We start from the raw sequence: 14,073 nt of genomic DNA, 5'->3' as shown, positions 1-14,073 counted from the left end.
ACAATCCAAAATACTCACCAAATCGTTGATTGTTGACACGTCGTTCATTTCCCAAATATCGTTGCTCGTTTGGGACGTAGGTTGTTTGTCGTTCCCGAGGCAGCACACATCGCTACGTGTGACACCCCGGGAATGATATACAACAGCGTTCTTGCGGCCTCCAGCAACGAGGTGGGAGTGACGTTCATGCGGCTGCTCTCCGCCCCTCCGCTTCAATTGGTTGCCTGCTGTGTGACGTCACTGTGACGCTGCACGAACTGCCCCCTTAAAAAAGAGGTTGTTCGCTGGCCACAGCGACGTCATTAGGCAGGTAAGTACATATGACGCGCACCAGCGATATTGTTCACCACGGGCAGCGATTTCCCCGTGACGCACAAACGATGGGGGCGGGTGCGATCGCTAGCGATGTCGCAGAGCGTAAAGAGACCTTAACTCCATGTCTGCAGATTATTAGGGTTTTTTCACGTAACAGGTTCTCTAAGTGAGGCCATTCCAACCCGAGAATTGTCTATTGCCGGTTCTTTACGTCCCCGCATCTTGCATTGCTCCTTTCAGCCCTGCACTAGGAATACGCAATGTACAATATAACCTGTGTGGAGAAAGAAAAGACAATCATATCCCCTATAGTAGACATTTTATAAGTCCAGTTTATAATAATCCCTTTTCTATTACCATCCTTGTACATTTTATACTTACGTTGTTATATTTGACAAGTGTAATTGTAGCCGAATATTTGGCCCCTTGATGCTCAGTATTATACTGTTATATTTAGGAATATGTTTTACAGCCGGTACCTTCCTGCCAGAAAGAAAAGCCCTTTAAATCAGTTAGATTGTTTGGTGTTTAGCGTAAGAATGTGAAATTGCTGTAGTAATTTTAGACCATCGCTGTTTCATGGCGCACTAACCTCTAAGTACATTCCATGAGATAATAGATGTTTTCGATATAAAGCCATTTTGCTAGCGCTGTTCCTAACAAATGGCGTTCCCTCTCAGCTATTTTATTGTTGTGAACACATAATTTTAGAAGCTACACGAACTATAAGTTCTATTTTATCATAAAATTGAGAGGAATAAGCGCTACCCAACACAACTGATGCCGACCTTACAAGGAACCCTCTCCATGTAACATGCCTCCGATAAGACGTTTCAATGAATATTTCCACCTTACCTTTCTGAGTTTGTACCAGGAGGGCAAATATAATTTCCTTAGACTATGTTCACACAAACATCTCAATTCTCAGAGCAGACACATCTATTTGCACCTCCGTGAGCTCGATACACATTGGGGATGGATGTCGGAGCTCAGTGCCGATGGATCTAACACTCTCTCGTCTGCAGAGAGGATGACACAAATGCATGCTGATATTTTTCCCTGTGTAGAACATTGCTCGGGTGCACCATCACATTGATTTTCAGTGGTTGTTCACATGGACTGTCTCTCTCCCTGCCACTGACGGCAAAGACCGAAAAGGGCCCCTGTACAAGAACAGTATACGGTCCCTTTACAAGAACAGTATACGGGTCCTTTGCAGTCCAATGGGTGACATAATACGCAATTCCACCTGCTTTTGAGATGGAAGTGGGCATCTTCACCTCTTGGGCCCTGTGTAGATGCACTGGTTGCATCAATGATATGTCCGCCCCTGACCTCCGTGGCCTCGGCAGCTTTACAGGTTCTCTGTAGGGGTCTTTATTTCTTCTGCCACTGATGGCCAGGCTTTAACTTTGGGGACTACTTAATTAGAGAGATGACATAAGGAGTGAAGGAGAAGACCAACCTGTTAATGTTTTGTTGTTTGTTTGTTTTTTAACCCCGTCCACCTTCTACATGTATTATTTTTTGGATTCCGGAGAGACCTACATGTTTTCAAAACTTTTAAAGGGAATCTGTCAGCAGGTTTTTGCTATGTAAGTTGAAGCCAGCATGCTGTAAAGGTTAAGACCGAAAGTTCAGGCATGCCTGTGTTGTCACTGTCCGATCTGTTGTTTATTTGCTATGTTTGTTTTAGCAGCCAGACCTTTATCATTGCTGTGGCTAGCTCCACCATGCCATGTTGTCCTCCTCTGATTGACACCTCAAGTTAATGTACTACCTCCATAGAGAGACTGGTGCGGGTGGAGACAGCTCTCTGGACTTTGCTACATGACTAAAGCTAAAAATACCCATTGTGTCAGAATGGCTGCACCCAATAATCTAAGTGATACATCGTTGGATTCAGAATCTCCTTGCCTACATTATGCTGCTCTCAGATGCAGCAGCAAAAACCTGCTGACAGACTCTCTTTAAGATATTATTGATTCAGACCAAAGCAAATCTGCCAACCGATTTGAGGGAATTTACTGAAACAAATTTTGGTAAATTTGCTCATCATCTGTATTAGGGATATTGAGCAAACCAGAGCCTAATTCAGGAGAAAGAGCTAAACATCTCTGGATAGATTTTTTTGGGGTTTTGCCCCTCGTTAAGTACTGGTTGGTATAAGAAGCCATTCGTCAATACAGCATCACTAACTGTCATTTCTCATGTTGTGTCTCCACAGGTCTTATCGTTGGGAGCCGATGTCTTGCCGGAATATAAACTTCAAACACCTCGTATCAATAAGTTTACTATATTGCACTATAGCCCTTTCAAAGCCGTATGGGACTGGTTAATATTATTGCTTGTTATATACACTGCCATTTTCACACCCTACTCGGCTGCCTTCCTACTTAATGACTTAGAGGAGCAGAAGAGGCGCGCGTGTGGCTATGCCTGCAACCCACTGAATGTTGTAGACCTTATTGTAGATATCATGTTTATTATCGACATTCTTATAAACTTTCGGACCACGTACGTTAATCAGAATGAAGAAGTTGTTAGCGATCCTGCGAAAATAGCGATTCACTACTTCAAAGGCTGGTTCCTAATAGATATGGTCGCGGCAATACCATTCGATCTTCTGATTTTTGGATCTGGCTCAGATGAGGTGAGTGAAACTGAAAAGTTTTATTTAAACTTTTTTTTTATTTTTTTGAGGGTCTTTTGAGAAAATGTTAACAGTTTTTGTTTTCAAACTGAACTACTCACTTTATTTTGCAACTTTCACTGAGGTCAATGGGAAAATCACTTGTTGCCTATATGTTACCTGAAGTTAAAATGGCGCTCATTAAATTTAATTAGTGATCCTGAATACATGGTCATGCTAAGTTCTCCTGGGTAAAAGGGGCTTTCCATTCAGTTTAATAGTGTTAATAGGGGACGGAATGTCCTTAACATCGCATATTGGCAAAAGTCTCCTTAAAGGGAACCTGTCACCAGATTTGGCCCCTAAAGCTGCGGCCACCACCAGTGGGCTCTTATATACAGCATTCTAACATGCTGTATATAAGAGCCCAGGCCGCTGTGTAGAACGTAAAAATCACTTTATAATACTCACCTGAGGTGCGGTGCAGACTGGTCGACTGGGTGTCTCCGTTCTCCTCTTTCGGACATCCTTGTCCTTCTTCTCCTGAAGCCAGGGTGCATGACGTGTCCTACGTCATCAATACTAGCCAGCATTGAGGTTCTGCACAGGCGCACTACAATACTTTGATCTGCCCTGCTCAGGGGAGATCAAAGTGCGCATGCGCAGGACCTTAATACCGGCTAGTGTGGATGACAGTGGCACAATAACTTTTCTACTTTAAAGGTTCCAAATTTTTCTCAATCACCAATTTATTTTTTTATAATAACAAGCTCTCATTTGTCTGTCGACAGAAAAAAAGTTATGACTCTTGTAAGAAGGGGAGTAACAAACAAAAGTGAAAAAAATTAAAAATGACCTGGTCCATAAAGGGAATCTGTCAGCAGGTTTAAGCTACCTCATCTGAGAGCAGCATGATGTAGGTAAAGAGATCCTGAAACCAACAATGTATTACTTAGATAACTGGGTGCAGCCGTTCTAACACAATCAGAATTTTTAGATTTAGCTATGTAGCTAAGCCCAAGGAACTGTCCCGCCCACACCAGGCACTCTATAGAGATTGTACATTAACATTGAGGCATCAATCAGAGTGGGGATGCATACTAAACTGCAGTGACTTTGTAGTTCGAGCAATGATAAGGGTCCTGCTGCTAACACAAACATAGGAAATAAACAACAGATTGGATTGTGACAAGACAGGCATCCCTGAATTCTATGTTTTACCAATTGCAGTATACTGGCTTCAGCTTGCATAGCAAAAGCCTGCTGACAGATTTTAAAGGGAATCTGTCAGCAGGTTTTTTCTACCTCATCTGAGAGCAGCATAATGTTGGTGAAGAGGTCCTGAGTTCAGTGATGTATCACTTAGATTAGTGGCTGCAGCCATTCTGACACAGTGAAATATTTGAGATTTTGCATGTAGCAGAGCTCTGAGAGCTGCCGCCCCACACTAGTCTTTCAGTGCACGTTTCCATACACAGAAGCTGTTGATCACAGAGGGGGTCGGAGTCGGATAACAACTCACTCACTCTCTCAGCTGAGACCCACTAATGATAAAGATAACAGGCTTAAGCTAACATTGCAGGTAAACAAAACAAAATAAGACTGTGAGATAACAGAGGCAGGGCTGAAATCTCTCAATTACCTCTTACAGCATGCTGTCTTCAGATTACATTGCAGAAATCTTCTGACAGAGTCCCTTTAAGGGATTAAAAAGCCAAATCAGGAGAGATGAAAGGTTTCTTTTAAAGCTCTGCTCTTCCATCAGAAAATTCCTTAAAAACCCAGAAATGCCCATTTCTTTTATGGGAACTGGCACATCCCTGCACATTTCCTGGACGGTCTGATAGATATCGGGGACGTTTGCTTCCATCAGGTCTGTATTCCTTCAGGAGCACTTAGTTTGTTGAATATTCACCGAGAAGGAATCATTTTTATGACCTTCAGTCCCCGAACGATTGAAATTCTTACTGCAAGGAAATGAATATCTGCTAAATAGTGGAAATTAAATCATGATGTGTACAGAATTATTTCCTGAAAGTGTGTAAAGAATCCCAAGGCTTTATCGGCGGAGCTCTGTTCTCCGGAGTTATTATGTAAAAACGTGATTTAGCATGAGATGTTCATCTTTAAATATGGATGATGGAGTCTCGAGAGATACATTTCCTCTCTCATCATTTTTACTCCGGGTATAATTAACAAACGATATTTAATTTAAGACTTTATTCTTAGCTACAATCAAAAATCTAAGAGAAATGACCAATGGAAAGTTCTGCAATTGTCTCTGATCCAATCCATCACCATTTTTTATAGTCTCTCTCTGTGAATCAAAAATTCTTGTTTACACCCAGAGGTTAAAAACTTTTACAATATTTTGTCATTGAAGGTTTGCTAAAGTTGTTTCTAGTCTAAAGGCCACTTTACACACAGCGACATCGCTAGCGATGTCGCTGGTGAAAGCACCCGCCCTCGTCGGTTGTGCGTCATGGGCAAATCGCTGCCCGTGGCGCACAACATCGTTAGTCCCCGTCACACATACTTACCTGCCTAGCGACGTCGCTGTGGCTGGCGAACCGCCTCCTTTCTGAGGTGGAGGTTTGTTCGGCATCACAATGGCGTCACTAAGCAGCCGCCCAATAGAAGCGGAGGGGTGGAGATGAGCGGCCGGAACATCCCGCCCACTTCCTTACTTCCTCATTGCCGGCGGCCGCAGGTATGATGTTGTTCCTCATTCCTGAGGTGTCACACATAGCGATGTGTGCTGCTGCAGGAACGATGAACAACCTGCGTCCTGCAGCAGCAACGATATTTTAGATTAGAACGACGTGCCTACGATCAACGATATGATAAGTAATTTTGATCGTTAACGGTCGTTCGTGTGTTTCACATGCAACGACGTCACTAACGAGGCCGGATGTGCGTCACGAATTCCGAGACCCCAACGACATCTCGTTAGCGATGTCGTTGCGTGTAAAGCGGCCTTAAGCAAATCCCCTGTAACTAAATATATTAGTAGTAGCCCATAACCATCAATCTGTCTTCATATTCGCATTGGAGGCGCAATCAAATTTGTCATACTTATCGGCTAGCTGCATTTTCTTTTCTCGTAAAATGACCACCCCCCCATGATGGAAATGTGGAAACTGAATTTGATGCATTTGGCACAGCCATCAATTCTTAAACTGTAGCAAATGTTTTAAAAAGAACCTGACAATTTTACCGCTAAAACTAGTGTTGTGGCTGTATAGGTCCGGGTATAACAAAGAAAATGATGTCTGTCTTGTAGTAATCCGATGTGCCAGCGTTCAGAAATCAAGCTTTGAAATCACATTAAAGTTCCTCTTGGGCGTGTTGATTGCACTGACACACCTACAAAGTACTTCCAGGCTAATTTTCATGGTTTTCAAAGCTCGATTTCTCAGCTGGAACTTCAGATTACTCTCTATGACTTATAAACTTACAGAGCCATTGTTTTAGTAAAATTGTCCTGATAGTCCCCCTTCACATCTACACCGGTCGCAGTGGAAAAAATAATTTAAGTATATTTCTTAAAAGTAAGCAGAGAACTTGGAAAAGTTAAGGGATTAGAGTAGAAAGGGACCGAGTCGTCATTTGCATTATTTTTAAAGACTTTTCTTTTTATTTTGTCTTTTGGCATCTGTACAAAATTCTTCAAATTGGCGCTCACTGTTTGAGTTTTGTGCAAAATAAAAATTGCTGTTTTTCTTTCTTTCTTCAGTTTTGCGATTTTTTTTAATTTATTTATTTATTTATTTTTAAGCACAAAAAAGTCAGCACTAAAAGTTCCACTAAAGTGTCTCAAAATTTGCACCAAAATTTCAGCTGTACACAGAATCTCTCCAAATTGGGAATTTGTAAGAGAAAGACCTTGCCTCTCCTCGTGTAGGTGCTCTGGAGAAAATCAGTCAGTAATAAAAGTGGGGTAACTCCGGCACACTACTAATTTCCCGTAAGAATCAAGGAGACATAGTAAATTGAAAAAATCTTTTTTCTTTTATTTTGTTTGTGAGATTGTGAAAGAAGTGCTGAACATAAGTCCGCCGACGTTTCGGCCAATCGGCCTTCTTCAGGTCGGACAAACTGCGTATTTGCAATAGTGAAAATACAAAATAAAAAGACATTAATCAATACAGGTAATAAAGGATATGTAAATACAAAGGTATACATGAGTTAGTACATAGTGGGGTACAAATGGTCAATGGGGAGACCATGATACAGTATCAAGAGTATTAGTCACAATACAGGGATTATGCCATGAATTAAGTGAAACTTCACCAGAGAGATGATGAGTTAGTATAGATACGTATAAGTCAAATTGGTATCTTAGGCTTATAAGTGAGAATGTGGTCATATGATGAACGTGTGTCTGGAGTCAGTTGTGGTACCAACGATGTTTAGTAAAAAAATATTTTAGAGAGAATAGGTGTAAAGGTGATATGGGGGAGGGGGGATTGGGGATCGCTCACCTGGAGAGCAGCAGGAGATGAAGGAGTAGAAATAAAAGTAGATGTACTAGACCGTATGTTTAAACAGCGGGCACTCCACAGGACGCGCGGTTCAGTCTCCCAGCACCTCTGATACCCGCCGGTAGTCGCCCTGACTCCCTTCACCTTCCTGGATCTTCTCCTATGCCTAACCACTGGAGCCATAGGCTACTACCTGGGTCAGGTCCTGCCTTGTTCTACATACCCCTTGACCACATTTTGTTCTCCAGCTTCTGTCCTAGAACAATCATTGGAGCTACAGCCGCCTTGGAATAACAGGATTCCTGAGCACTTAAGAGTACTGACGGTATACATAGAAAATGGAAGCATAATTATCTCTGTACACTAAAGCGTGCTGGAAGCTTGCCTCAACACAGGTCCTTTGTCAGGATTGACGAAACTTGGTGACCCCCTACATTTAATTTCCGGTTGCCACATTGCGGCTAACAGAGGAACATTATATTCAATTTGCCCTCCTGACAAGAGAGTGACCCACTACTCTCATTAGAACTACATAGGTTTTCCTGTGTATATCAGCATTCACCCCGCTGTTTAAACATACGGTCTAGTACATCTACTTTTATTTCTACTCCTTCATCTCCTGCTGCTCTCCAGGTGAGCGATCCCCAATCCCCCCTCCCCCATGTCACCTTTACACCTATTCTCTCTAAAATATTTTTTTACTAAACGTCGTTGGTACCACAACTGACTCCAGACACACGTTCATCATATGACCACATTCTCACTTATAAGCCTAAGATACCAATTTGACTTATACGTATCTATACTAACTCATCATCTCTCTGGTGAAGTTTCACTTAATTCATGGCATAATCCCTGTATGGTGACTAATACTCTTGATACTGTATCATGGTCTCCCCATTGACCATTTGTACCCCACTATGTACTAACTCATGTATACCTTTGTATTTACATATCCTCTATTACCAGTATTGATGTCTTTTTATTTTGTATTTTCACTATTGCAAATACGCAGTTTGTCTGACCTGAAGAAGGCCGATTGGCCGAAACGTCGGCGGACTTATGTACAGCACTTCTTTCACAATCTCACAAGCAAAATAAAAGAAAAAAGATTTTTTCAATTTACTATGTCTCCTTGATTCTTACAGGAAATTAGTAGTGTGCCGGAGTTACCCCACTTTTATCTCTCCAAATTGGGGGCTGGAGAACATTTGGAGAAAAAAATGTGTGACTTTTTAAAAGGTCACAATCACATTTGATAAAGGAGTAAAAAAAACACTGAACTCTGCCCAGGATGACAAACCGTAAAACAAATCAGGCGAACACATATAAAATAGGCTTAAAAAAGGCAAAATTTAATAGGAAAATAAGGTGCAAGTTAAAAACGGGTGAAACCCCCCCCCCCCCAAAATCTGACAAAAAAGGGACAAGTGCAATAATGAATTAGGTCCACAATATCTTAGAAAACTACAACTTTGCATCTATTACACAGGGAAATACTTGATGTTATGAAAGGGACATTAAAGGAAATTTGTCATTAGGTTTTTGCTGTGTAATCTGACAGCAGGATGATGTAGGGGCTGAGACCCTGATTCCAGTGATGTGACATTTAGTATACTCGGTGCACCATTTGGTATCAGAGGCACAGTTTTCTCTTCTGCGGATCTAGCAGAGCTCATTTGTTGAGCTGTGTATAGCACCAATCACATGACATCTTTTTGTGTACATTGTATATTGACCGGAGGATGCTAGCCATTGCTGGGGGCTGTGGTTGGACCAGGTGGCACAAGGTCAGTTGTCCTGTAGTGATTATCTCCTTCTGATAAAACACTGATTGTATTGAAACAAAAAACCACAGCCCAGTGACATATTGCTGGAATCAGGGTCTCTTCACATATATTATGGTGTCCTGAGATTACAGAGCAAAAATCTGCTGACAGATTCGCTTAAAATTCGGACTGCACCAAATTTCCAGAGGCCCCAATATAATCAATATGGACTGTCTGTATGGCAAATATGGCTGTAAGCAAAGAAGTTACATTTCCTGAATATTTCAGCAATCTTTATTATTTCAGTACTGGTTAGCATTGTTTCCAGGGTCTCTGGAAGACATTGGATATGTATTCTGATTATCCCTTACATAATTATATTAGGGGTGTTATTGGGGTGCGGAGCTGTCCCTCTCTATAACCTCTATCTGCAGTAATCTCCCTCTTCCTCGGCCTGATCTGTGTCAGGACATGTAATATCAGCAGGCGTTCTATGGTGTCAGCATTATGCCGCTACTGAAAATGCCGACTACAACATTTAACCTGTCATTAAAATAATAGAAATGCTTTTCTGGCTTCTTGAGAAGTCCTGATTAAAATACTACTCATTCCTTTAAATTGCCCCGAGAAGAAGTGTGATACAGGCACATTTTCTTCCTAATTAGAGAGGCTATGTCTGTGGAACTGCTCCTATCTACATTTCCATGACTGCAAGTTTAAAAGCAGGAGGAATAGTAACTTGGAAATTTTCTTACAAAACTCAACTTTTCTTCTTTGATTATCCTTAATGTTTGCTACATTTTAAGCCCTGTTATATCATGGTCATTATTACTGGAACTTAGATACCCACAAATCATTAGTAGTGATGAGAAAGCGTGCTCGGCACTTCTCAATACTTGATCGAGTGTCAGGGTGCTCGAAAAGCTTGGTAATCAATCGATGATCAGGCTGCTCAAGAAGCTTGGTACTCGATTGAGTATCAGGGTGCTCGAGAAGCTTGGTACTTGATTATGGGATCCTCGAGAAGCTTGGTACTTGATTATCTGGGTCCTCAAGAAGCTTGGTACTTGATTATCAGGGTGCTTAAAAAGCTTGGAACTTGATCGAGTATCAGGGTGCTTGAGAAGCTTTCTACTCAATCGAGTATCAGGGTGCTCGAGAAGCTTGGTATTCATTCAAGTATCAAGGTGCTCGAGAAGCTTGGTGCTTGATTGAGTATCATGGTGCTCGAGAATCTTGGTACTTAATCAAGTATCAAGTCCTCAAGAAGCTTGGTATTCATTTGAGTATCAGGGTGCTCGAGAAACTTGGTGCTTGATTGAGTATCAGGGTGCTCGAGAAGCTTAGTACTTGATCAAGTATCGGGTCCTCGAGAAGCTTGGTATTCATTTGAGTATCAGGGTGCTCGAGAAGCTTGGTACTTGATCAGGTATCAGGGTGCTCGAAAAGCTTGGTACTTGATCAGGTATCAGGGTGCTCGAAAAGCTTGGTACTTGATCGAGTATCAGGGTGCTTGAGAAGCTCGGTACACGAACAAGTATTCTTCGGGTGTTCAATATGCTCGATTTCCCGGACAGCATATTCTCCGGAAGCCCAGAGAGAGATCTCCTCCCCTGCCCTCCTATTAGGGTCTTCCAAAAAATGCTTGATTTATACATTGACTTCCATGACACTCGGTACTCTAGTCGAGCCATTTCGAGCATCCAACCTGCTCGATTTGAGTACCAAGCACTTGAGAATTTTAGTGCTCACTCATCACTAATAATTAGCAGTATCCACTAAACTCTGGCTTCCATTGGCCAATAAAGAAAGGAAGACTTCAGCCCATTATTTTGCTCTTTGCTGCTACAAAAGAAAGAAATTATTAAAGTTACAAGTCTTCCTTGTCCGTAATAGGAAAGGTAGGAGTATTAGTGCCTACCAGCACTTCCTAATAGGTCCTGCTTTAATTTTTGATAAGGGATGTCTTCGCCTCTATATAAAATAGGCTTAAAATATCTTCGAGCACACTGCATTTCTGAGACTGTCATATGCATATATATGGGTTTTTCCAGGGCTTAATTTTTTAGAATTTTAAATTTACATTTTACTATTAATTGACAAAAGCTAGGATAAAAACAAATGAGCAAATACCCTGTGGTAAGTAAATAAATAGTAAATGTAAATATAATAAAGTACTAGGAGGTCACTATTTCAATTAAAAGAGCGTAGAAGCCATCCCCCCGTTACAAAGCATACCTAATCAGGATGGTCACTAGTAGTTCACCTCGCTATCTGCCAGTAGGCCTCAATATGGAGCAGAGGAGAATCCAGACCTGACTGAGTAACATCCACCCAAGGAAAGCTAGATGGACAAGATGTAAAGCCCAAAAAGTGGGAGCCACACCCCTATATGTTCAGAGTACAAGACACACGTTGGCATAAGTGCTTTGTGTAGATGCAGATGTTACTGTTAATTTCCGAATACCAAATTTGCATGGACCTTAGATTAAAAGTTATTGTTTTATATCTTATATAAGTCTCGTTAGAAAACTTTGGGCAAGCATAGCCTAAAGGCCGCTTTACACGCAACGACATCGCTAACGAGATGTCATTGGGGTCACGGAATTCGTGACACACATCCGTTCTCGTTAGCGACGCCGTTGTGTGTGACACGTACGAGCGACCGCTAACGATCAAAAATACTCACCTTATCGTTGATCGTTGACACCATGTCCATTTCCCAAATATCGTTGCTGTTGCAGGACGCAGGTTGTTCATCGTTCCTGAGGCAGCACATATCGCTACGTGTGACACCGCAGGGACGAGGAACCTCACCTTACCTGCGGCCACCCGCAATGAGGAATGAAGGAGGTGGGCGGGATGTTCGACCCGCTATTCTCCGCCACTCCGCTTCTATTCGCTTGTATTGGGCGGCCACTTAGTGACGTCACTGTGACGCCGAACGAACCGGTCACACGTCGACGTCGCTAGGCAGGTAAGTAGTGTGACGGGTCCGAGCGATGTTATGCGCCACGGGCAGCGATTTACCCGTGATGCACAACCAACGGGGGCGGGGCAATACTTATTTGCAGCAGGTTCTGATGAAATCTGCTCCAGGCTAGGCACTATCCAATCAAAAGTCTGCTCCCCCCCCAAAAAAAAAAAACCTCTTTAGGGAAAAAAGTTAATCTGAAAGTAAGCAAAACTTTGTTAGGAAAAGGACAGCTCCTCCAAAAGAAAGGACAATTTCCTGAAGCTATTTTCACATGAAAAACTTTTTTGAATACCTTAAAAACTATATGAGCTTAGCCTAAAATACCCTTTAGATTGGTGAGGTCCAGGTTCTAAGACCCTTATCGCTCAATAAAATCACAAGGCAGAATCACTGAGCGTCTGCATGAGGACAAGTCAACAAGCCTAACCCATGGATCTTCTATTGAGCCCTAATAGCACTGCCTGGCAGCGGGAACTGAGGGCGTCTTGTGTTTGGTTAGAGAGATCTAAATGGTTCAGTTTTAATTAGGGATGGGCGAGCACTAAAATGCTTGAATGTTAAGTCCTCGATTTGAGCTGGTCAGGCACCTGGACGAGCTGGACGCGAGTAATGAGCATTATGGAAAGTCAAAGACTGGCCTGTTCGGGTCTCGCATACAGCCAGCCATAAATGGAGCAGTTTCGGCAGGAGGGAGGGCGTTTTTGTTTTTTTTTGGGTCACACTACTTCTGACAATGTTGTTTTATCCCCCGGGAGAGTTATTCAGAGACTGCGACTGTCTCTCTCTGGGGTTCCTGCGCACATCATGCAGTGAAGCAAGTCTGTGTATTGTGGTCGATGTTTCACGGATGAAATATCAGAGCACCCAAGATACTCGTCCGAGCTCCTTGAATACCTGAGCATTCCGATGCTCGATCGAGTAATGAACAGTGCTAAGCACATTCACCCATCACTAGTTATAATAGATCACGTGCATTGACACAATGTAAATATTAAAGGGGCGGTTCACCCATATTTTTTATTGTCTAGTTCGCTATTATATTGAGAAACAATGTTTCTCTCAAATACCTTGTGTTGGCAATAGTGCCTGTGAGAGGCGCTATTGCAGACCGCTGTTCCCTGCTCTGGTGACGTCACGTTAAGTGCCGCACACGTCACATCCGTGCGGCCTCCTGCAATCTTCCTGACTCACTGAGCTGTGAGCTGTGTTTCACCGCTCGTCACAGCCCATCTGCTCCCTGCTCCCTTCTCTCTCACAGCAGAACGCTGCAAGCAGGAGACGCGCTGCGCTGTGACAAGAGGTGAAACACTGCCCACAGCTCAGGGAGCCGGGAAGATTGCAGCCGGCCGCAGGGATGTGACATGTGCGGCACTTGACATGACGTCACCAGAGTGGGGAACAGCGGGCTGCAATAGCGTCTCACTGGCACTATTGCCAACACAAGGTATTTGAGAGAAACATTGTTTCTCAATATAATATCGAACTAGACAATAAAAAATATGGGTGAACCACCCTGTTAAATATAGAGTAGGACCCCACTATCGAGATTTGCTGTGACGTGGCAGGGGTGGCTCAAAAAATGGAAAAAATTATATATTGGTGGCTGTTCACATTAAACCACCTCCCCCTTGTCCACAGGCTTTGTTAATTAAGCACCTTATACTTGGACCTGCTCCGCCTTCATTCATGGACCCTGGTCAGGCACTGTGAGGGATAGTTCTGATATTGTCCCGGCGTGTGTGGTGTTCACTGCACATGCTGGGACATGGATTGCCTTCATTCGCAGTTCCCTTTCCTTGAAAACATGGAAGCGGTTTCTGAAAAGTTAGAGGTATATGTGTTGCTTCAATATGGTACTGCTTTAAATGAATTTAGGAGGCCGCATGGCACAATGTA

At 42.6% G+C, this 14,073-nt stretch overlaps 1 protein-coding gene across 2 annotated transcripts in view; it reads left to right on the top strand.

Moving 5' to 3' along the window:
* Window positions 1-14,073, top strand: part of KCNH7 (potassium voltage-gated channel subfamily H member 7) — a 493,602-nt gene that overhangs the window by 372,200 nt on the left and 107,329 nt on the right. For both annotated transcript variants that reach the window (XM_075317266.1, XM_075317267.1), the window contains exon 8: window positions 2,543-2,968. In XM_075317266.1, the coding sequence (XP_075173381.1) occupies window positions 2,543-2,968 (426 nt within the window). The remainder of the gene's footprint in view (window positions 1-2,542; window positions 2,969-14,073) is intronic.

Source organism: Anomaloglossus baeobatrachus, chromosome 7 (assembly GCF_048569485.1).
Source record: "Anomaloglossus baeobatrachus isolate aAnoBae1 chromosome 7, aAnoBae1.hap1, whole genome shotgun sequence".
Lineage (NCBI taxonomy): Eukaryota > Metazoa > Chordata > Amphibia > Anura > Aromobatidae > Anomaloglossus > Anomaloglossus baeobatrachus.
Note: the sequence above shows the minus strand (reverse complement) of the source record. Positions and strands in the feature narration are given on the sequence as shown.